Source organism: Chaetodon trifascialis, chromosome 8 (assembly GCF_039877785.1).
Source record: "Chaetodon trifascialis isolate fChaTrf1 chromosome 8, fChaTrf1.hap1, whole genome shotgun sequence".
NCBI lineage: Eukaryota > Metazoa > Chordata > Actinopteri > Chaetodontiformes > Chaetodontidae > Chaetodon > Chaetodon trifascialis.
In genome coordinates, this window is record NC_092063.1 from 8,988,450 (window position 1) to 9,010,737 (window position 22,288).

At 43.7% G+C, this 22,288-nt stretch overlaps 1 protein-coding gene across 2 annotated transcripts in view; it reads right to left on the reverse strand.

Annotated features, from left to right (window-relative positions):
* iqsec1a (IQ motif and Sec7 domain ArfGEF 1a) overlaps positions 1 to 17,395 on the reverse strand; it is a 92,908-nt gene extending 75,513 nt beyond the window's left edge. For both annotated transcript variants that reach the window (XM_070967601.1, XM_070967594.1), the window contains exons 1-2: positions 16,813 to 17,395; positions 833 to 862 (exon numbers count right to left, since the gene is read on the reverse strand). In XM_070967601.1, the coding sequence (XP_070823702.1) occupies positions 833 to 862; positions 16,813 to 17,072 (290 nt within the window). In that variant the 5' untranslated portion in view covers positions 17,073 to 17,395. The remainder of the gene's footprint in view (positions 1 to 832; positions 863 to 16,812) is intronic.
* Positions 17,396 to 22,288: the final 4,893 nt, after the last annotated feature.

A 22,288-nucleotide genomic window follows, 5' to 3' on the forward strand; every position in this document is an offset into this window, starting at 1 on the left:
CGCAAAGACTTTCTTTGATGGTATGAAGACAAAGACTGGCACACATCTCCAGGCTGTGGCCCGCTGGATTCGCTTCAAATTTGTGATAGGACATTCAGAGCAGAAGAAAAGCGGCCTGGGAAGCGCAGACAGTCGAGCACCTAAGGGAAGAACAGACATGGCCTGGAAATTTTTCACTAAAACACAGGCTCCGTTCCACTCTGTTCAACTCGTCTAGACACAGTCGGGTCCGTAATATACTGTGCTACAGAGGCAGAGGAAGAGTCTGTTTGGATCCCACAGCCAGGCATCCCTAAAGAGAGGCTGCAGATAAGGAGTGTGTTTACCAGTGAGAGGCCCATCTACCCTCTACGTGCAAGCCATATTTCTGTGTTCGCAGCAATGATGGATTCACATTACAGTTTTAAATCAGCCCGCATCTTAACTCTGTCAGCAGAGACCTCCTACAAATCTCCAGCCGGTAAAGTTCACGGAGCAAACAAGTTAACAACAGAGGAATGTGACCTTGGGCCACACTTGACATGAAATCTCATCATTTCCTCCACTCTGCAATATCCACAAGCACCAATAACAAGCACCATATCAGGCCGGCCTCAATCCCCCAGACAGGGTAAGACCACTCACTCTGGGTAGCGCCACGATGGAAGGACATTCAGCTTTACACACTCAAATCAGGAAAACACCACGTCTTCACCATTTCCCCCAAGAAAGATTTATTTCCCACCAAAAGGCACAGCATCGAGAGGTGTTTTAAAGGAGAATCTTCCCAAAATTCAGGCAGATGTGCACTCCAGAGCAGACAGAAGGAAATTATGTGAGCAGCTGGACATACCTGACCATTCTGGAAGAGTCAAATTCAGACCTGGAAGACAGAAAAACACCGGTTCATTGATTTTGTTGAGCAGGTAGACACAAGAATCTGCAGTATGGCAGCGATGCAGCTAAAGACATGAACAAAACGCCTCGCTGACCATCATCACTTGATTCAGCAATTACATTACAGCAGCCGAGTTTAACTACCTGGCACTGAGGGGAGCAACACTTTCAAACAGATCAATCTGGCATCCTAAGAAATGGGCGCACTTTAAATTCCAGCTACAACTTCCTCTGACATTCACAAAATTATACAATGATATGCCAGTGGGTGCGCCCCCTCTGCCAGTGCATTGCTTATTATAAATACAGAATCCTGCCTTAGCAGATATAAAAAGAACTGTCAGAGTAGGTAGGTCAAAGATATAGATGAAAAATATAGATAAAAAAATTAATCATGGCTTAATTCCATTTAGCTGTGTCATTTTCAGTCTCTGCTATAGAGTTCCATAGTGGAAAGGGCCATTTTCTGGTGGCCCGTCTTCTGGAAGTAAAATAACCGCTTCTATTCACAATAGGTGACTCATAGCTGGAGCACCTCCACGGCTTGAAACTCTCACTGGCACAAAAGATGACCAGCTTTGTTAGAAAATATCTGGTTCTTCAGCAAGAAGTCCAGGGTATAAGTCGATGTACATAACAATATGAGGGGAGATAACAACTACAACTTCCAAGGTGCATTTCAGCGAGGAGCATCCAATCAATGCACTGCTAACAGTGGGTGGAAAATGAAGATTACACTGTTGAGAAAACTGATTTGTAACTTAATCACTTTAAAATTCTGGGCCAATTTTGAATGAATGCATCACTGGCGGCATTCGCTTTTTCTCCTCAGCAATGACAGCCAAGGCTCATGGGTATTGTAGTATTTAGGGCAAACTGACAAACCAAGCATACTTTCTCAAAAGTTATAGAGTTTAATTAATTAAAATCACATCACGCTCCAAGAGAACTTGCAGAGGCCACTAAAAGTGCAAAAGTCGCTCCCTAGAGCCAGTGTGTGGTTTGTCCATTCTGGGCTACTGTAGAAACATGACTGTGCAACATGGCGGACTCTGCGGAAGAGGACCCACTCCTTCTGTAGATATTAAGAGCTCATCGTAAGGGAATGAAAGCCCAATAATTCTTATTCTCAGGTGGTTATACGTGAATGAAAACATACTTATAAATATTACATTCCAATTCTGATATTATTCCCCCCAAAACATACATACTGGACCTTTAAGTCATGTTGAGGATCATTAAAGAAAATATTGCAATGGGAATTCAAAAAGAGCAAAAACACTTCTGGAACCTCCAACAGCTCCTTTGTGTACTTTGCAACACCACTGTGCATGCTGACTCACAGTTACGGCTTACATTATTAATGTTAATAATAGCAGCTGTGCTTTAGCTACTATGACAAGTCAAAGTGTGTACTGTGAAAAAGGCCTGTTATAGTGCACAGGTTTAATAAAGTTGATTTAATAGCGCTTGCATAGAGACGGGTATAAATGGGTATTTTGGGGACATATTTCAGAACAAACTTCTTTAAATGAAAGAGATCACATAGCCAGTAAAAGACATTGCTTTACTTTGGCTCCACGTATGTTATCATGCCATCACGCACTCCCTGTTCTCTGTCTCGGTCATGAAATTTCATGGGCACTTTTCAGAATAGGCTGCAGTAAATGGCGTTCCAACACCAAGGAAAGTACTCTTTACACCACAGAAATAAAACGTAGCCTGTTCTGTGAACCATAGCGCTGAGGGGCAATAAAGCGACTGCATGGCTGCATCAGGGCATATTTACGAGCGGCCTTGTTGCCTCTTTTCACATGGAGAAAACACTGAAGTATTCATGGAGAAAAGACAGTACGGTGACTGACCGTACCATTAAGTCCTGCAGCTGCAAAGGTGTACTGTTCAGCTCTTTGTTGGGTTGGCTCAAAGAAATAATGATCCTCTCCTCTTAGTTACATTACTTGTTTGCTTTCCTTTCTGTTAGCTGTGCACCTTCCCCCTCACTCTATTATTACTTAAGCATTTGCTTCGATAGTCGGGTGCATCAGCAAAGATGTTAATTATTCCATAAACCGCAGAACAAACTTGATACCGCTGCTGTTTCCATTAAACCGAAGCCTATTACAACTGTGTGAATTAGGTTGAGGTGAACACCAGCGCTGGGTCAATATAATGCAGTGGTGGGATGAGATTCATTGACAAGCATGCTGCAGTCCAGATCCAATGGCAATTAATGAAGCTATCGATTCTTGTGTATACAATGCATCACTGAAAAAAATGATCACACCGAAAGCATATTTCACAAATCTTTTGCTCGATATGTCCATCTTTGAAGCTGCTGCTTGCACCCAGCCTGCAGAATGAACATCTTCAGGGCAAACCACAGCGAGGAAGAAGTGGTCAGAACCCTGGACAGCTCCTCTGTCCTGCAGAAAGGCCACTGCAAATTACTCCTACTACTACCACCATTATTACCAGGTCTCCTTTTCAAGAAATGTGTAACGTCTGCAGTGCTGCAATTTGCATGAGTTGCCTCTTTGAGTGCAACAGAATCGATACAGCTCAGCCTGAACCACTAGGAGTTGTACTGATTGGATCTGAGGTATAACTTTGCAACATAGCGGGCTAAGACAAAGTGAAACAGCTTGTTCAGAATGTAAGCCTATATGAGACAGACACATAGATCAAGAATTAATTTCGCCGCAGTCTAGACAAAGCTCATTTGTCTCGCCATGAAATAAATGAATTCCACATTTTACTGCGTTATCTAAGCAGAATCTATCATCCTTATGATGATGAACCGTTAAACGGGACTTAGAATGCAAGTTTTTCCTCTGAACTGTGCAGAAACAGTGGCTACCGAGGTTCATTCAGGTGCATTCCCCCTTTTAAATGATGCATGAAATGCCAAATCCCATTGGAGGTATCATTTCACAGGAAGGCCTCCACAAGCTGTGAGATTGGTTTCTCCCACGGTGGCCCAAACAGAAGCCAAATCTCCGGCGGCAGAATTAAGACTTTAACCCAGCTGCTTCCTTAAACCAATTCTTACACTGCTGTCTTTACCGCCACGTCTGTGTCCTCCACCTGCCCTTTACCTCAGAGCACATGTGTGTCCTCCTTGCAAGTGTGCATGCATGCTATACATTTGTGCCCTTCTTTTTCCTGTGTGCTCTGCGTCTGTTGCAACAAGGACAGCCTGTTTCCTGTTTTGAAGGAGGAAATGGACAGAGGGCACAGCCAGCGCAAAAAATGCTGACTCACAGTTTATCAATCTGCCTTTCTGCAGGAGTAAGTGCAACTGGACACGACTGCAGAAATGCACTCGTCTGCTCATTTAATCATAGCTCGCTGGGCCGGCTTCAAATGAACTGGAACCTCGCATCCAGTAGGCCACACAGCAGCAAAGATTCAAACATCTACATCTCGCTGCCCATGCATCCCTGTTTTTGAGCAAGTTGCAGCCTATTTTTAATATAATCACTAGTGTACTTTCAATAGTAGTATACAGTAGTGCCATGTATCATAAAGGCTTGGCCACTTTTCCCCGACGCTCTTTTACTTTCTTCGCCTCTTTCAGGAAAGACCTGCTCCAGCGCAATTACGAAACCATTATTTGTTTTTCGCTGTAAAATAATGAGTAGGGTTAAGCCTTGAAGAAATGGGTTCTAGCACTTCATCACATTACCACCCTCAATATGGCAATGAGAAAAAAGGCAGAGTGCTAAGGCAATAAAGGCAATGGTTATTTCCTTTCCTGAATTCAGAAGAAAGAGGTAATTACAGTTTGTCCGCAGTGTGTGATTGATGACGATTTCCGAGTAGGAAAGTTTCTTAAGTGTCTTTCTGATTATTTTACCTTCCTTTCTCCTAATATTTTCAAACCATCCTTCGACTCCCAGCCCTAACTTCACCTTTGAGGCTAACAGCAGGAATTCCATTATGAACTTCACCGAGTCCTTAACTGAACTGCTTAGACCAGAGTTATTTCCAAAGTTACCCTAACCGTTATTGACTTTACTGAATATACTGTGTCATTTCAGCGGCAACTGTGACAGCCGTGAAACGCTTCGAGCTTTAGGCGAACAAACCCCTTCAAGCTGTGATGGAAAAGAATAAATCACATCTGAGGTAACACTGAATTTACAAAACTTTCCACCGAAAACACAACAGCACTTCTCGCAATTTTTGCCGCTCTGGCCTCCGTTCATAACAATGTCACCCAATGATCAATGACTCGAACCCGCGGTCGGCTAGAACCGCTCATTCACCCTGACAGGTTCCTCAGAGGGACGCTGTGAAGCTTGACGCTTGTGCGGTGTTTCATAGTTATTGTCAGTTTCACAAACAAAAAAAAAGAACACTACAGTCAAGAATAAACATTTCAACTTTTGATGTAGATTTCGCTCTTGCTTGTCTGACGAGGTGCATGAATGTGTGCCTTTATGTCCACGTCCCTTCGTTAAGAGCTTTTTCCCAGCCCAGTGCATAAATGGAGGGCATTCATCATGTGTTAGGGCTCCTCTGTGCGCTACATACTTGTGGCGTTCATATTACTGAGACCTAAATGATCTGTATTAATCAGCAACTAATTACAGGCAGAAATGTGTCTGGCTAAGCAGAGCTAATGAGTCATCCCAGTCTTCCATAGTGGTTTGCTTCTCATGGTGCCGTCAAATTAGTATGTATCTCTAAGGAGTTACTGGTGTGTGACCCTCGCTGGCTGTCTGCCCCTGCACAAAGAGAGAGTAGCAATCCACACACACACACACACACACACACACACACACACACACACACACACACACACACACACACACACACACACACACACACTTGCACATATTGCTAAAAGCTGCTCAAAACAGTCCACCTGCTTCCTTCCACTCTCATTTCTCATCATCTTCTCATCTGACGTTGCCCTAAAAGTCAATATATTATTTAGGCAAATGCAGAGGAGCATGAAATGCACCGGCGGAGGAGCTGGACCTTTAATATGATTGATGTACTGACACCGTCACTCACACGTATTGTTGTCAAGCTGCGAGCGGTGCCTTTATTGATGAGCCTTTGGAAGACATTTCATCTGTCTTGGCTGCATTTAGGTTATGCCTGCCAAGGTGAAATTTGAAATCTAAAGACATACTTTGGGCCATGTCTGTCAACATTTAAACATCCGTCCTGGGCCGTTCCACCACCCTTGACTTGCTTTAAAATATCAGAGTGACTACAGTTGGGTGGTCAGAATCAGATACCTGCTTGAAAGAGAAATGTTGTGACCATCCCTGCATTACATGAATGAAAGCTCTTAGCTTATTTATGTATTGATCGAAGGATATGTACACATCACTTACACATTATGCTTCAACTGTGATTTTGAGAGAGGCTACTGGAAAGTGAGGGGGTTGGTAGGAGAGGGGGATTATGAAAATGGATGGCAGAGATAGTGTAAAGCATGTCTCTGCACCTCTTGGGTGCTCTTATGCTTGGAAGATCTGTCATCCTGGTTCGCATCGATTTTTCCTCCGTATGATACAGTAAGATCCTTGTGGCATATTTTACAAAAAGCGTGACTTTAACCGATGTTGCACTTCACGGTGTACAAGAGAACCTCCCATTTGGTGAGATATTTGACAAACTTTCAGCCTTTTGGGCCGGTACTCCATATTTCTCATGTTCCTTCTTTTTGTTTTCTTGGCAGGTACCGTTTGAGTGAATGACTTCTCATGGCTACATGTTACAGCTAATGTTCTACATAATGCCACCTATAATACAGGAGGACACCGCCGTTATCTCTCCTGTCAACATTACAGCCAACCTTATTTGGGAGGTTTAGAAAGGTTAAAAATACTGGAAATATGTGGGAAAACATTATAACAGGAGGACAGCGAGAGAGAAGGGTAAAATATGGCATAATCCAGGGAAAACGGGAGGGTCGACAGGTCTGCGTGGGGCTGAAATCTCCTGGCATTATTCTGTTATTCCTAGTGGGAATAACTCTATTCAGTCTCAGTATTTCCAATGTAAATACAGTCAGAAATTTTAAAGTCTGATTTCAGCAGGATCTGACTGCAGTCTCTCAGATCCTTGAGCCGTCGAACCTGCGAGTCCCTCTCAGCAGACTGAAGGTGGATATGTCAGCCGTGTTAGACACCACACACAAGAACCAGAACCAGAACTGCAGAGGTGATGCTGCCACTGTTGTTCATATCGCTCCTGAAACTACTTCCTGCAGAATTTTCAGCCCAAATATTGGTTGTCAAAGGCTCAGCCAGCTGTGAGGAAGTCCGTGTTTGACATCAACCTGTGATGACTAAGACGATGTGTGAGCAGTAGCTCCTCATCTGTGTTTAGCTGTTGACTCAGCCTCCACCTCGTCAGCAATGCGCACACACACACACACACACACACACACACACACACACACACACACACACACACACACACACACACACACACACACACACACACACACACACACACACTGCACTCCCACTTGGCAGAAAACTAGTGGCAGCCTTTCAAACAGCTCTCCACAGGTACTAGGCTACAAATTGCCTTTGATTCAGCTGCTGCATCAGCTGGTTTTGACAGCTGCAAGACGGATAATTGGTTCAACTGTGAAGCGGCCATAGCCTACTTTGGCCTTGCTTCTTTACTGTTGATCACAATTTGTAATGACAAAAGAGGGAGGAAAGTGATGTGGAGACTTAGCTTGCTTGAAGGAAAACATGTGCGTCAGATTTACAGAATGCTTTTCTGAATTACTCTATTGTTCTTTTCTCACAAAGTGACGAACCAGAAAAATTGAGAATCTTTTAGGCAGTGATGCCTATCACAGAAAGCTGTGTTTGCTTTTTTATGTCTCTATATCCTGTTTATACAGTAGTTTGCTCTCTTTCTGAGAACAAACATTTTGGGAAAAACACTTTCTTGCTGAGAGTCAGGCTTAAATGAGAAGATTGATACCGCTCTCACATCAGTACACTAAATGCAAAGATATACGGCCAGCAAACATCTAGCTTGACTTAGCAGAAACACTGGACACAGGCTGCCCAAAGGCTACAAAATCCACTCATCAGCACCTCTAAAGCAACTCTGTATCTTGTTAATTGAACCAGTACACAAACACATGTAAAAACATGTGTTTTTGGCAAAGCTAACTGCTGGCTGCAGCTTCACAGTTAGCGTACAGACACGAGAGTAGTATCGATCTTCTCATCTAACTCTCAGCAAGAAAGCAAACAAGGCTATTTCCCAAATGTTGTACCGTTGCTTTAAGGTTTGTGGTGTTAAATCTCCTTTAATAAGAATCCTGATCCACTATCAGTGTAAAAGACCAAATTATTTCAACTTAAATATCAGTTACTACAGATTTCCTGTTGTTTTCTAACATGTTTTGAGGTCTCAAACACATTTCATGCCTGGTTTTCCTCATAAGACTTTTGCAAAGCTGATTTTTAGACATTCTGAACCTGTAAACTAGCTGTTAATTATCTTTCCTGCATTTGCTGGCGCATTGGCACATAATGTTCCCACCACTCTTAAAAAAAAAAGCCAGAGTGCTACTGGTGATCAAAACTGCCACAGGGCCCCTTTAACACCACTTTACACCAAAGAAGTGAACCATTCTCCTCAGCGCCAGTGTCACCAGTGTTGCATTTTACACAATACAAAGAATAAAACACATTGGTCCCATGGACTGTAAAAAACAATGAATGTTCCCGGTTATTTACGGTACATGCCAATGTCTGGAACTTCAACATTCGTCATCATTGTGCTGGAAAAGGAGTGAAAATGAGCCGCGTTCACTCGGGTGTCATGATACCATCACTGCCGACTGGAGATGGAGCTGAGAATCACCCGTGACGACTGCAGAGTCATTTGACCTGGGAATGAATGCTGATTGTACTCTTTCCCACTGCAGACAAAAGCCAGATGTTGGTGGGTGTTAGTGGGTTTTTTTTATCTGGTGTAAAAGGAGTATGTGTCTCATTTCAATGTAAATCAGTCTCAACTAGGTGATATTGGCTGGCACTGAAATAAAAACCATATGGATTCAACGGAAGCTATGATGGCTAGACACTGATCTTAGACTGGGGCTTTAGTCAAAGCTGTGCATGTACATCAACACACATTAGTTCCTCAAGCATATGGCTGATTATCCCTCAAGTTCCTATTTGCAGATCATACAAACAAATTGAAAATGCGGCTCTGCTTTCACACCAGTTTGATTTCCTCCTTGCTAACAGTTAGGAATCTGAGAGAGATCGCAATCTAAAGCGCAATGGTTTTATTAAAAAGATGCCTGAAATGAAGCCACATTATCCTGCACATTCATGCCTGCGATGTCTTTTGAAAGCAGTGTTATCAAATGTCACAGGAATTTAGAGCAGGACTCTTTTTCTCGCTCTTTGGGAGTTAAATACAACTGAGGCAGCGGTGCAGAGTTAAGTTTGGTGCTTTAAACATAATGTGGTTGCCTGACCCACACTAAGCTGGACCGTCTGACCCCCCTTGGTGTGGCCTTTACCAGTAACACTGTCAGATAGAGGTAGCAGAGCTCATTAAAGCCATCATTATCCTTTCTGGTGGGATAACCAGCAACATCAAAGGACACAAACCAACCTTAACTCTGACTTAATTGGCCTGATTGAGGGAATCAGAGGTCAGCAGTGCCAGCAGTGGCTTTCTTACCAGCCACACTGAGGTCACAGTGAGATGCACGGAGGGACAGTCCATTACAGATAAAGGCAGCCTGCAGTTGATTTTGAGTGCAACTTGCAAATTGTCTTTGACCATTGCTTGAGATTTATAGGTGGGTCTGAATGCAAATCATCCCTGCGCAGACATTAATCTAGCAGGGGTATTTCATTAGAGGGGGCTTTGCTGGAGGGATCGAGTTCATGTGCTCGTAAATTTGGTTTGGCACACTGATTGTTCAGCAGATCGCTGGGTAAATGAGTGGAAGCCGCCAGCCAGCTTTCTCCATCATGCTATTATTTCCTGCCCAGGGGTCCCAAAACACATGCTAAAGCTGTTACACTGGCTTGAGGTGAACTATTTATGAACTTGCCAATCTCCAGTCTCCAGGCTCCATCCAGGGGACTTAGTAAGGGCAGCTGAGGTTTTCTTAGGCAGCAAATTACAGTAAAGAAGCCAAGACGCAGTCACTATAACCAAGACAGAAGCAATATATAAGCACCAGTGGCTTCAGAGAGATAATTCAGCATAAGCCAAAATCGACAACCTAAAAGGACCTTTATCAAATACTTCAATAGCTATTGACAGACTCGTCTGAACATTAACTCCTCCGGCAAACTCATCAGAGCAGCACTGTGTACCAGACAAAACCAATGTACAAATGAAGTGAACAAAATATGCAGAAATACCTGAAAGGAGTACGAAAAAAATGAACACCGTGTAGCATTAAATTTAGCTCTTCTAAAGGCAGTTATCTACTGTGCACGGTTAATGCAACAATTTAAAATGATAAATCACAGGGTTGTTTTAGATTTATGTGTATTTATGTTCAACCAATCCAGTTGCCAATCTTGAAAATATTAACTAGGGCTGCAACTAATTAATAATGCAACTTGTTATTTTCATTATCGATTAATCTGCTGATTTTTTTCATCAATAAGATGTCAGAGAAACAAATCCTCACACCTGAGAAGCTGGAACCATCAAATATCTGTTTTCTTGAAAAAAAAAAAAAAAAAATTTATGAAAATATTATCATTATGAAAATAGTTGCCAGTTAATTTTCCATTGATTGATTAATCAACAAGTCATTTTAGCTTTACAGTGAAGCAAAGCTTAAAAATGAAATCCAACATGACAATTTCCCCACGAATCATTAAACATCTCAAACTTTGAAACAAACTCCGTCTCCCTCTGACACAGTTTCTTCTGTTTTATTGTCAAGATGAAACTGAGCAACAAAGTCCCGAAACAGCAGTAACAAAGGCATAAACAACGCTAAAATACATTATCAGACCACTGTTTAGTTTACAGCTAAACACTAACATTCATCTTCCCCCAGAAAATGTTAGTTGCATAATCCTGCAGCTGCTTTAACGTATCACACAACTGCAGGTCCTGACCATCGAGGCAATTACAGTGAAGTCGCAGCTGAATATGTGAAATGAATGAAAACCACTCCACAAAATATGGATGTACTCTGTCCGCTGCATGAGGATTACTTTCACATCTTTTTGCTGTTGTCTCTCGCAACCCCTGCCAAATGATAACCAGGTAACATTTTGGCACGCATCCTGGCCGACACCTGGCACAGCATCAACGAGTGGAAAGCTTTTGCTTTTTCATTTTTCAGCTCTGAAACAGTCGTATTAGCTCCATTAGAGCATGAACAGCCAGAGAGCTGGAGTTAGAATGATTTGTCATGTTATTCATCAATATTTGATCACTCAAGATTACTCAGGCTTCCTCACTGACTGGGATTCAAAACGAAATTTAAATGACTGCCTGAGGAAAAAAGAATCTACCTCCACAAACACGCAGTCATCATCATCAAATCTAACACCAGTGCTTATTTGAGGTACAACACTGTTCTGAGTACAGTTTTCCCTGGTCGTGCAATCAATATCCATCTGTATCTGCTGTACGGAGGAAAAGGTAGCAAACTGCCCCCAAAAAAAACTTTGAGTTTAAAGCGTTTGACTACAGTTTCAGTACATTAAGAAAAACTTAAAGCAAGACTGTGTAGAAGTGACACAACAGTTCTTCGTCATCCCAAATACTGTTTACACTCGGTTGGCTGTCCAGGCCTGGGAACCAAGTTTGAATGCCAAACGTGGGCTGGCAGATGCGTCCACCAGCACTGAGATAAGAAATGAAAGCACTTGCGGGCGCTATTCCACTCCAAACCCCAGAGGACAGGTCCGGATCACGGTGGATCCACTCTGATGAAACCACCAGCCTCTCTCGCATAATGCAAGACAAACATTTACCACCACCCTTCCAGTTTTATTCAAACACTAACTCAGCATGCAAACACTTTCTTAGTCTTCTGTTGCTCCTGTCCCAACTTGTGCTGCTGGCATCAAATTCAGAATAAGCACATATTTACAAAAATCAATGAAGTTAGTGAGGTAAAGCATTAAATGTATTGTCTTTGTGCTGTTCTCAATTGAGTATATGTCAAAAAGGATTAGCAAGTTCTCACATTCTGTTTTATTTATCACCGAGCAGAAAGACCAGAGGCGTGTGGTTGAAAGTCTGCTGAAGCGTTTCAGTCACTCAGATTGACTGCTCATGAAAGGTCATTTATTCCCTAATGTGTGCTGCAGAAACATGCAATTTCGTTTTACCTGTCATTTAATTCCTAAGCGAGCACAAGGGATGCAAGTGAGTGTAGAGCTCTGTTAAAAACAAACACCATTAGGAGACAAAACTGCACAGGGTCAGCATAAACACTGCTGGACTAAAGGGCTGACGAAGCAAGCAACCGAGGCGCCATGAACAGAAGAAACCTGATACGTGTGAGATCGCTAAACTTTTCATTTGAACTCGAGAAACGGTGAACAACCCGTGAAATGCGAGTTTTCGCTCTGGATCTGCCGAAACCGACCCACTGAGAGCGACTCCTCCTCTGCCCATTCTGCTCAAGCAGATAATGGGGGTTACAATCACCGAGGAGGACAAGCTTATGGATCCGCATCAGGGTCAGTGCGCATCCAGACGATTTCCAATACCTGCGCAGCCGTCTCACATCCCGAGAGCCTGACTGACAATGTTACCCTGGAGCCTGCTCTGCAGGACTCACACAGAAATCTGTTGACTTGGCACCACAGGTTCCACTATCAGCGGTGCATCACATTTCCTGCCCTCTGCATTTTGTTCCTAAAAGAGGGTCGAGAGGAACACAAGATGCAGGGAGAAGCCTTCCATTTACAGCCAACCAAAGATAGCAGCAAACAATCTTATGTATCATTCAGGAGCAGCAAATTCTTTATCTGTCACTTGTGGCGGAGCAGACTATGACTGTTTTACATGGTGCAAGTTTTTCTCCTGTGTTTTTGCTTCCTCCCTTCTTTCCATTATAAAGTCACGCAATGATGATATCTTAAGCCAACAGAACTGACAGCACAGCTCTTAACTATTTGCATACAGTATGAACAAACAATACACACTGTACTCAAGATGAGCATTACACAAATAAAGCCTACAGCTGACAAACACAGGAAATGAAAACCAAAGGGGAAGCAAGCGATGTCGGGAATGTATTTAGATCCCTGCTGAGAGTAACATGCAACGTGGCTACGAATTCACTCCGTATTACATGACAACCCTGCGTGTACCGGACAAGAGCGTGCATGTAATGGATTTAAGCCTGTGAAAACATGCATGCAAAGGGCTGCAAAAGCAGCAAAACAACTTTGTATGGATGCAAAGCAGGGTCACTCAAGGCTGCATACCATGCCAAGAGGAAACACTCATCATTTGGTCTTTGAGCGTCCCTTCCCCGTCACCCCCTGCCATGCTTATTTTTCCTCCTAGTAAAAGGTTTAGCACGCAGCATGAGCTCAGCAGTTGGCTCAAGAGATGATCCAGGGTTCAAACCTGACAGAGTCCCTCCAGTGTGGAGCTCACAGGCTCTCAAATCCTCCAAACGGGCTCAGGAAAGTATAACCTGTGCCTATAATCAGTAGAGGCATACGGAAAATGACACGTCTCTTCAGGTCTGATCACAATCAAACTACCGAGGAATTATAAGCTTTGCCTTCCTGGGAAATGTCCAAAACAGGGCACTCCTGCCGATGATGTAACATCGTATTGTATAGAACAATACCTTCCAGTCTTTCAGGAGTAGTTTGATATTTTGAGTTTGAGTTAGAAGGTCAACACCATCCTCGTGTAAGCATAAGGAATCAGCATAAAGGCTCGTTTTCACACTTTTTGTACACAAATATGTGTTAATGAGTGAGCTTTAGAAGCGCCAGTAGACAGATCTTTGTCACCTTTGAAGCCCTTTCCCCCTGTTTCCAGCCTTTATGCTACGCTAAGACAACTGTCTCCCAACTGCAGCTTCACATTTAGCATACAGACATGAGAATGGTATCCATCCTCTCATCTAACTAAAGAAAAAAAGTGCATTTCCCAAAATGTTGAGCTATTCTTTTGAAGCAGAAGTCTGACTTTGCTCTCACAGATAACTGGGGGCTTCAGGGACTTTGCTTGTGTTTTGTGGATAAAAAGATGACAGCAGAATATCTCGACTGATGGTCCTCCAGATCCAGAATGGGCTACTACTGCTTTTCCATCCTACCAGCAAGTTCATGACAGTTATTTTAAGGAAATGCTTTCACCTGCTTCCTTACAGTAAGTGCAAGTCAGTTCCTGATTACATAGCTCGAATGACAGGCACGAAGGTAAGACTGGAAAAGGACAACACGAAGCCGGATGTGCCTTGTCTCTATTAATGTGAATGATATTCTTATGGAGGACATCAATGGCGAGCCATGGTCTGAAGTGTGTCTGTTTAAACAACATTAGCATCCACTGTTTGCGGATGGTGTTGATATTCAGGCACATGATGTCTGATTTGCTCTGTGTGTGTATTTCAGCTTTCATTATGTATTCAAAGCGAGCATCAACACTGAGTCCACAGCTCCACTCCACTACGGAGAGCGGGAGCGGGCAAGTTAAGGATGTCAAGGAGTGTTTTTCAAAAAATTTGGATGTGGGGGTAACGAGTTTCCATTTATTCAACAAATGATAAATCTGCTTTGTCACAAGATAGTGGCAAAAACAAGCCAGCACATACAAGCAGCCAAACTCAGCTTCCTCTGCTCAGGAAATCCAGGAGGATCTTGTACTGAATCTGCTGCTTCTCTGTACTGAGGAGTGATTTCAGGTGGCTGACGCAGCTGAAATTTGAAATATTTGCATTCCCAGCTGTATTGCAAATTTCTTTAACGATGAATGATTTGGTCTATCAAATAATAACAAGACAAAGAGTCTACTGCAACACGAGCACCTCCGTCAGGCTGTGCTTAGGCCCTATGGTGCTTTGGGCTAATTGCTAATGTCAGCATACATGTTTAGATCAGTGTGCTACCCAGCCAATATCCGCTAATTAGCACTAAACACAAGGAAGCGAGGCTGACGGGAATGTCATTAGTTTTGCAAGTATTTAACAATAAATCAAAGTATTGAACACATTTGTTTAGATATCTAAGCTTGGATCAAAGCAGTGAATCGACTGACCACCATCCCTGGAGCTATGCTGCTGGCATGGCTAAATATGAGAAATGTCAATCAGAAGTCACCAGAGCTCAGGATGATCGGTCTGTGGAGGTATGCAGTCAAAGGCAAACTAGAAGAAGAAGCCCCGCCTGGACATTTCTGGGAATCTCTCAAGAAAACCAAGTGTAAAGCTAAGAAAAATCAGGCAGTTGCCCCCGTGTCTCTGACCTTGGCAAGTGGCAAAAAAAGGACATCTATTCAATCCAAGTACACACTATTTAAAACTCATTTTCTCTGTTCTGAAATGACCTTTGCAGATCTTAGAATCAGCCTTGCCTAAGAACACTGCGCTCTTTAAAGTGCTCGCCGCACTTACATGACATTTTAAATCCCGTACCCTCCATAAACCACAATTTACATTATTAACAGCTGCCATATTTCTTCGGGTTCACTGGGGTAATCACAGGCTCCTCACTAACCTCTGTGTCAGTCAACCAGGGCTGGACTGAAATAGTGTTCAGACACTGTGACGGCACAGAATGAGAGATGGTCACAGACTGATTTTGCAGGGAAATCAGACAGAATACCCCACAGCGCCTGAGAGCAATTTATAAAGGGGGCACACGAAAGGGCAGCGTTGTAGTACGTCCTCAACAAACGGTTTTGTCAGCCAGCAAAGACAGACAGACAGTGAGTCATCAGAATTGATTCGCTGCCATTAATCGCCATGACACGAACACGACCCTGGACACAAAGGTCAAGCATGATCACATGACCCTGCAGACTGTCAAAAGCCAAGTCAATGTTTGCATACTGAGGTGTGAACTTCAACGCAGAAGCGGCACAGGGAGGGGAATCCTGACAGCGTGTCTGCCTATCGAGGTCTTTACCAGCACGCCTGATCATAATGCTCTACTACCTCTGTCCTACCAGTTCTGCTGTGCCTGGGGCTTAACCCACTGCCTGCAGGCAGGACCAGCCCTGAAACATAATTGCACAACAGACCCATCCCACGTAGCTGTGTGCCACTTTCCCAGGGGTTGCAGCTACTGCGTCCCATATATGAGGGATTAAATGTGCCTGTCCGTGCACATGAAATCCCCTTTTAAGGCCAGTGAGCTCCATCATTCTGACCTCAGTCTGCTGAAGTTACAGAACCTGACACATCAAACTGAAACAGAGATGACAAAGCAGATTACGTCTGCACTAAATGAGGAAGGTTTGGTGCTTGCACAAGAACCGTGATCATGTTGGCATCAGTGGGTAATTCAGAGCAATCTGAACTTGATCTGCTAAATATTTCAACTGTGCACACAACAGTTAGACAAAATGAAACAGCTGGACTGGAAATGAATCTGCTAAGGGGAACTACAGTCCACTCACAATCATGATGGGAGATGTGGTCAAATTCTCTCTTGCGTGTTTCCACTAATTGTCCCAAAAAAAAAAAAAAACAGAAGGCCATTTTCTGTGACTGGGCCGTGCGTAATTCACGGACCCATTTTCCATGAGCAAACCTAAAGGAAAGCATCCGATGCCAAAGTAGCCTGGTTACAATCCACTGTGTGGCAGTGCTGACCTGATTTAGCAATAATTACTTTTAATCAAGCACAATTTGTAACTTTAACGACTTATAAAGGAAAGATGGTGAATCGGAGATAATTTGACTTATTTAAGAAAAACAAAAACAAAAAAAAAACAATATGACCCGATGTTGTGTCTTACTTTTCCTGCGTGATATGCTCCTTTATGGCTCCCAGAGTGACCAGGCTGTTGCTGCCCTGCAGCAGCCTGCAGGTTGCCAGGTGCCGCTGGTACTGCTCCTTCAGACGGGCGTTCTCCGTGCACAAGTCGGACACTTGCTGCTCCAGCTCCTCTATCCTTCCCCTCTGCCTCTCCAGCAACTCCTGCTGGGTCTCGATGATCTTGTTAAGCTCCTTCAAATATTCCACAGCCCTGGTAGGGTTCTCGGTCGGGCTTTCCATGTCGCTCCGAGTGCCGTTTTCTTGCGCTGTGGTTCCTTGTTGTATCGCAGAAGCCCGGGGGTAGATGGGTCTGTGTAGTCCGAGCTGGGTTTAAGCGCAACAATTCGGTAGGTTGCGCCTTTTGCGCCTCGCCATTGTTTTAAGCCGATGTGGGTTATAATTCGGAATGAAATACTCCCTGTATAGATGTCCCACAGCTCAACAAACTAAAAGCTCCTAAGCACGTACCCAGCTCCAAATGTTACGCATCAAAATACCAATCAAACAAATGTGACACCGTGCGTAGCGCGGCTCCGTCTTGGCTCCCTGTGAAGTCTGGCTGTTCCCCCTGTTGGCAGCGCGGTATGACATTTTCTGTACCTTTCGCTCCATGCCGTTCCCGTGACTTTTCGTAAACAGACGCTGGCTGTCAAGTAGGCGGGGTTTTCAAGTTTTATGAATCTGCAGGTCGCAGTGAGCGCAGTAACGGCTTTGCAGCTGCGGCCGCGCAGGATGGGAGGCGAATTTAGAGTTTGTGGCTACATATTTTTCCATCCTCTCTTCAGAATACCTTTAATTTGAGTGCGCGTGTTCTTCTTGCAGGTGTGCGCATAAGCGTGCGTCCTCACTGCAAACGGAACATTGTACATTTTGATCATAACTTTGTTGCATTGTAGTGCGTTTGTGTGTGCGTGCGTGCGACTCTGTGTGTGTGCGTGCGATGCTGTAGCACGGCCTGGGAGGGACAGAGCGGCGCTGCGTCTTGCCTGCAGAATTGTTTACTATGCTGTCTGTGTATTGTCATTTCACCAGCAGGCTGTACAGCCTCTAGTGAAATTATCATGATAGATAGGAGCAGCGTGTGTTGGCATCGAAAATGACTGTTCGGCGCATCTGTATGTGTGACAGGAGGCTGCAGATTTGCACAGGCAGTGTCCCATGGGTGTATGAGAGCAATCTGCAGCACTGCTGTGGAGCATAAAGAGGCTGATGCTTCAAGTTTCATGGGTGACCATCTCATTCCCATCCTCCTTGCCCTGACACTGAGGCTCTAAGATGTTGCCATTAAACTTAATTCAGTTTGACAAGTGATGGTAAGATGACGGCAGGATTTCTATGGCATTTTAAAGTTGGTGCTAGAAAAATTGAAGAGTTTGATAGCAAACACACCCTCTGTCTGTGGGAGGAAGGGGGGAAAAAAAGTCTGTTTGCCATTTAAAAAGCATGCCTTGCAGGATATTACAGACATCTGTATAGGAACTGGGAGGAGAATCAGTGACTGAGACTGAGCGAGCAATGGCAGTTTGCATTATTGGCTCTGCTCCCTGCGTCTTGTGATCACTCCCCCATGGCTGGCTTTGTTATCAAAGCAAAATAGACACTCACATTTTACAGCAGTTGTCAAAAACTCACAACATTTTCATATGCACTTCTCTCGTAAGACTTATTTTCTTCTTTCATCATTTTTTCCCAAAGCTCAGTTGAAGTTCTGTATTCCTGGATGCAGTATAAGTGCGAACAGAGAGGATGAATGCTCTGTCCATGAAACTGAGGGCTTTACCTTTATGGCACAGCACCTTTAACGTTCTGAAATAGCGTGTTTTAATGTGGTGGCGGCAGCATAGTGACAGTGGCAGTTTAAGGACATGGGGTGCAGATGGAGGGCATTAGGTTTTTCTCTGTGGCGCCCATAATCCACATGGCAGGAGGCCAAGAAGGGCTGCGAGAGCCTTGACATGCCACCCAGAAGGATATACAGTTCAGAGCCAGTAACAGCCAATAGTCGCAGAGTGGAGTTGCATGTCAGCACCGCTAAATGCCACACTTATTGCCTCAGTTCTGGCGCATTTCTTTTCCAGTGGCATACATACCCCAGGAACTGCACATGCAGAGAAGCAGAGACTGCCACCTTCTAGCGGCAGTGTTAAAAGGAAAGCAGAGGCATCTTTCAGCTGGAAGAACATTCAAATGCGTGTGTTACAGCACATATTAGACCAGTTAAAGTGTCCTTCAGTGAGACATTGAATCTCTTCCAGCTGTGGTGCTGCTGTTCCTCAACTGACCCTGTGTTTGAAAGCCCCAAAAACAGGGAAAAGGGTAAAAGAACACCACCAAAACATCACATCATAAAATCATATTCCTCTAAGTCTGATATTTTCATATTTCCTTGTCCACAGTTACATTATCAAACCATGCAGCTCCATCAGTCACATAGCTCATAAGTAGCTCCTGGGAGTTTTCTGAGTGCTGCAACTCATGACGTGAATGAGGGACGCCAGCAACCACAGGATATTCACCACTTCAAAACATACTGCTTGTCATTAATATGCTCTTGGGCTCCCTGCTTTCTTTCTCTGGCTGACCAGTCATACGCCGGTGCCAGTGCGGGTGCCAGCCAGAGAGATTTATTTTGTGAAATCGCTCATATATTTTCACTGAGGCGAAGCCACTCGGAAACACTCTTACTCCAGCCCTACTAAACATTTGCCAGCTGTGATGGAAGAAAGGCCCCAATCATTTCACCAGCAGAGTGGAAAAAGAAAAAATTCCAGAGAATGCCAAATAGTCTCTGCTGAGCTCTACAACCACCGTGCATTTGTGTGATGGATCTGAGCTGGCACATGAGAGGGAACATAGTGGGCAATAAAGTAATTTACTCACTTTTCTGATATCCATATAATACATAATTAAAGTCATAAATACCAGAACCAAATGGGCGAGTGAGTTTCCTCATTGGTTCTCCTGCAAGAAATCAAAACAGCAAGAACATAGAGGGAGCTTGATTAGGTTTCCATTAACATTTGTCATTGTTTTATATGAATTCTGCAGCATAGACTTCACCCCTTCTGTCTTCACACTGGCACTTTTTTCCTGAGGAAACACTCAAACTTACATAACGGAGGAAAATGCTGAAATGTCTGCTACTAAATGCAGTTCAACTATGTTACAAATGACCAAAATGTACCGGTAGAGCTTTGGTTGGGCTCAAAACAGCAACCCCTGACTTCCCCCCATTTGCTTTCCAAGCAGACCTGCTCACACCCTCCTGATCATCCTGTGGGAGCAGCCTCCCCATTCTCATCAGGTCTCATTCAATGCCCACCTCATTGATCCCCTCCACTGACAGTACAGTAAGCCATCTGGAACGGCGGCGGGCTCCCTTCAGCCAGGACGCAGCGAGATGGCTCTCAGCTCGACAGGCTGACAGGTGGGGTTTGCGCGACCCGTCTGCCTTAATGGAGAGAATAAATTGAGTGTCATTTCAGCTTAACATGGATGACTGCCTTAATGAGCTATAGATATACTGTACGGTCACATCTGAAACCCACACGCCGCCATCGTTTGATGGGAGTAATCTGAAAACGGTCATTTCCACTTTTGAATTTCATCACATTTTAACTGGAGCAGACAGTAAATCAAAACAAGCGCGCTGCTGCTGTGTTGTCTCCTAAAAGCAGCTCCTGAAGCGGGTAGCCGATCAGTTGGTGCGTTTTCTTTTCCTAAACAGACCAACATCTTTAGCATAGCCTTGAGACCCTGTTGTGGCCATAGCCTGAGCTTCACAGCTGGTCCTCCTGAGCATCCTCATAAACACCTCTCAGGCATGAGTTGAGCTGTGTCTGCCTAACGCTCCCTCTGAGAAATAAGGAGCACGTGGGAAATAATGCAAAGATTAAAGCTGGCTATTTGTCCGACTCTGGGTTGCTTTTCTTATGCATCAGTGCATGTTTGTGGGTTTTATGATCCTGTAAACATAATTTCCACAGGGCATGGTGATTAGCCTTGAGTATTAATAACACTAGAGCTGAAATGTTTACAAATGCAAAGGAGTTTTTTCCTCTGAAATGTGCAGTTTCGGCTTTTCTTTGCAATTCATCCATACCTATCGATCAGTTGTGCTTCCAGATAACAATGGTTCATACTCAGCGTAACACAAGGTCAGTGTGTGAAAGCGCCTGGAGTGAATAATGCAGCCACAACTTCCCCCCATGACACATCTGAGGGGTGTACAGCAGTCAGGTCTGGACTTTTTAATTCCAGATTTATACTGAAATTTGCAAGGACACTGTTACGTAAGCTGTCCTTGTTTTATGACTTAAATTGTGATGGTGTGTTTTTTTAGTTTTTATATGGAATGCCTGTTGCTTAATTGTGGTTTCTTTGTCTTTTAACATCTTTGGACCATATTGGAAATAAATGTTTTCACTTTAACATGTTATCCTGTGGATGTTTTTTTAGTCTTGCAATCCATAAAATCAGTCAATGTCACTGTAGATTAAATATCTGTAGGAATTTGACTTTTGTTTGGACAAAACAAACAATTTTTTCACAATTTTTGCAACATTTTGTAGACTAAATCTACAATATAATTTGCACATTAATCCAAAATGAAATATAATCCTTAGCTGCAGCCCTGAATAACACAGAATCACTAAAAAGTCAAAGCGTTTTGACCAGAAATTCTTCACTGAAAATTCACATATAAATCCACATGAGCCACTCAGATGGCTGCAGCCCTCAAGTGTACCACAGCTGTTGTTTTGCTGCTTGACAAATAATCCTGTGGTGCACATTCACGTCTGCTCACCTACTCGAGACTGTGTACCCGTCGCTGACATGCAGAAGGCCTACAAATGAGCTGGGTGACTGGGACCCACTACAGCGGTCCAGAGCAGCGTCACAGACAGATGGGAGATATTTGATCAGCGGTCGCAGACCTTTACACATCCCCGGAGAGCCAGAGAGACGTCCTCCTAATCCCCTCAGTTTGTGTGCACAAGTCATGTGTGGTGAGTGTTCTGGCTTTGGAGGAAATGTGCTAATGCACAAAACCACCACTTTCTAGTAAGAGGTAAATTTCCATGTACATACAGCACTTCCCTTGCTTACGAATTGTATATGTTGTGCTGAAAAGTGATGAAATGTTCACCTTTACTGAGCGCTTACTTCAATGTGTTTCTACATGCTGTATACACAATAAACTACAGCAAAAAAAACTGTTTAAAACAACCTTGAAAACCAAGAATGGTGGACAGACAAGGCAGATTAGATGCGAACAAGGAGGCAAAGAAACTATAGAAATGAACCAGCACTGATGCGGAAAATGGATTCACGGGGATGTTCGTGTGCAACATTGGAGGCTGAATGGACGCGAGTGAAGGAACCAGTGCTGCAAGTGGAGGAATGGCTTCAGTATTCAGTTCAGACTGAACTCAATGTGCATGTGAGAAGATGCC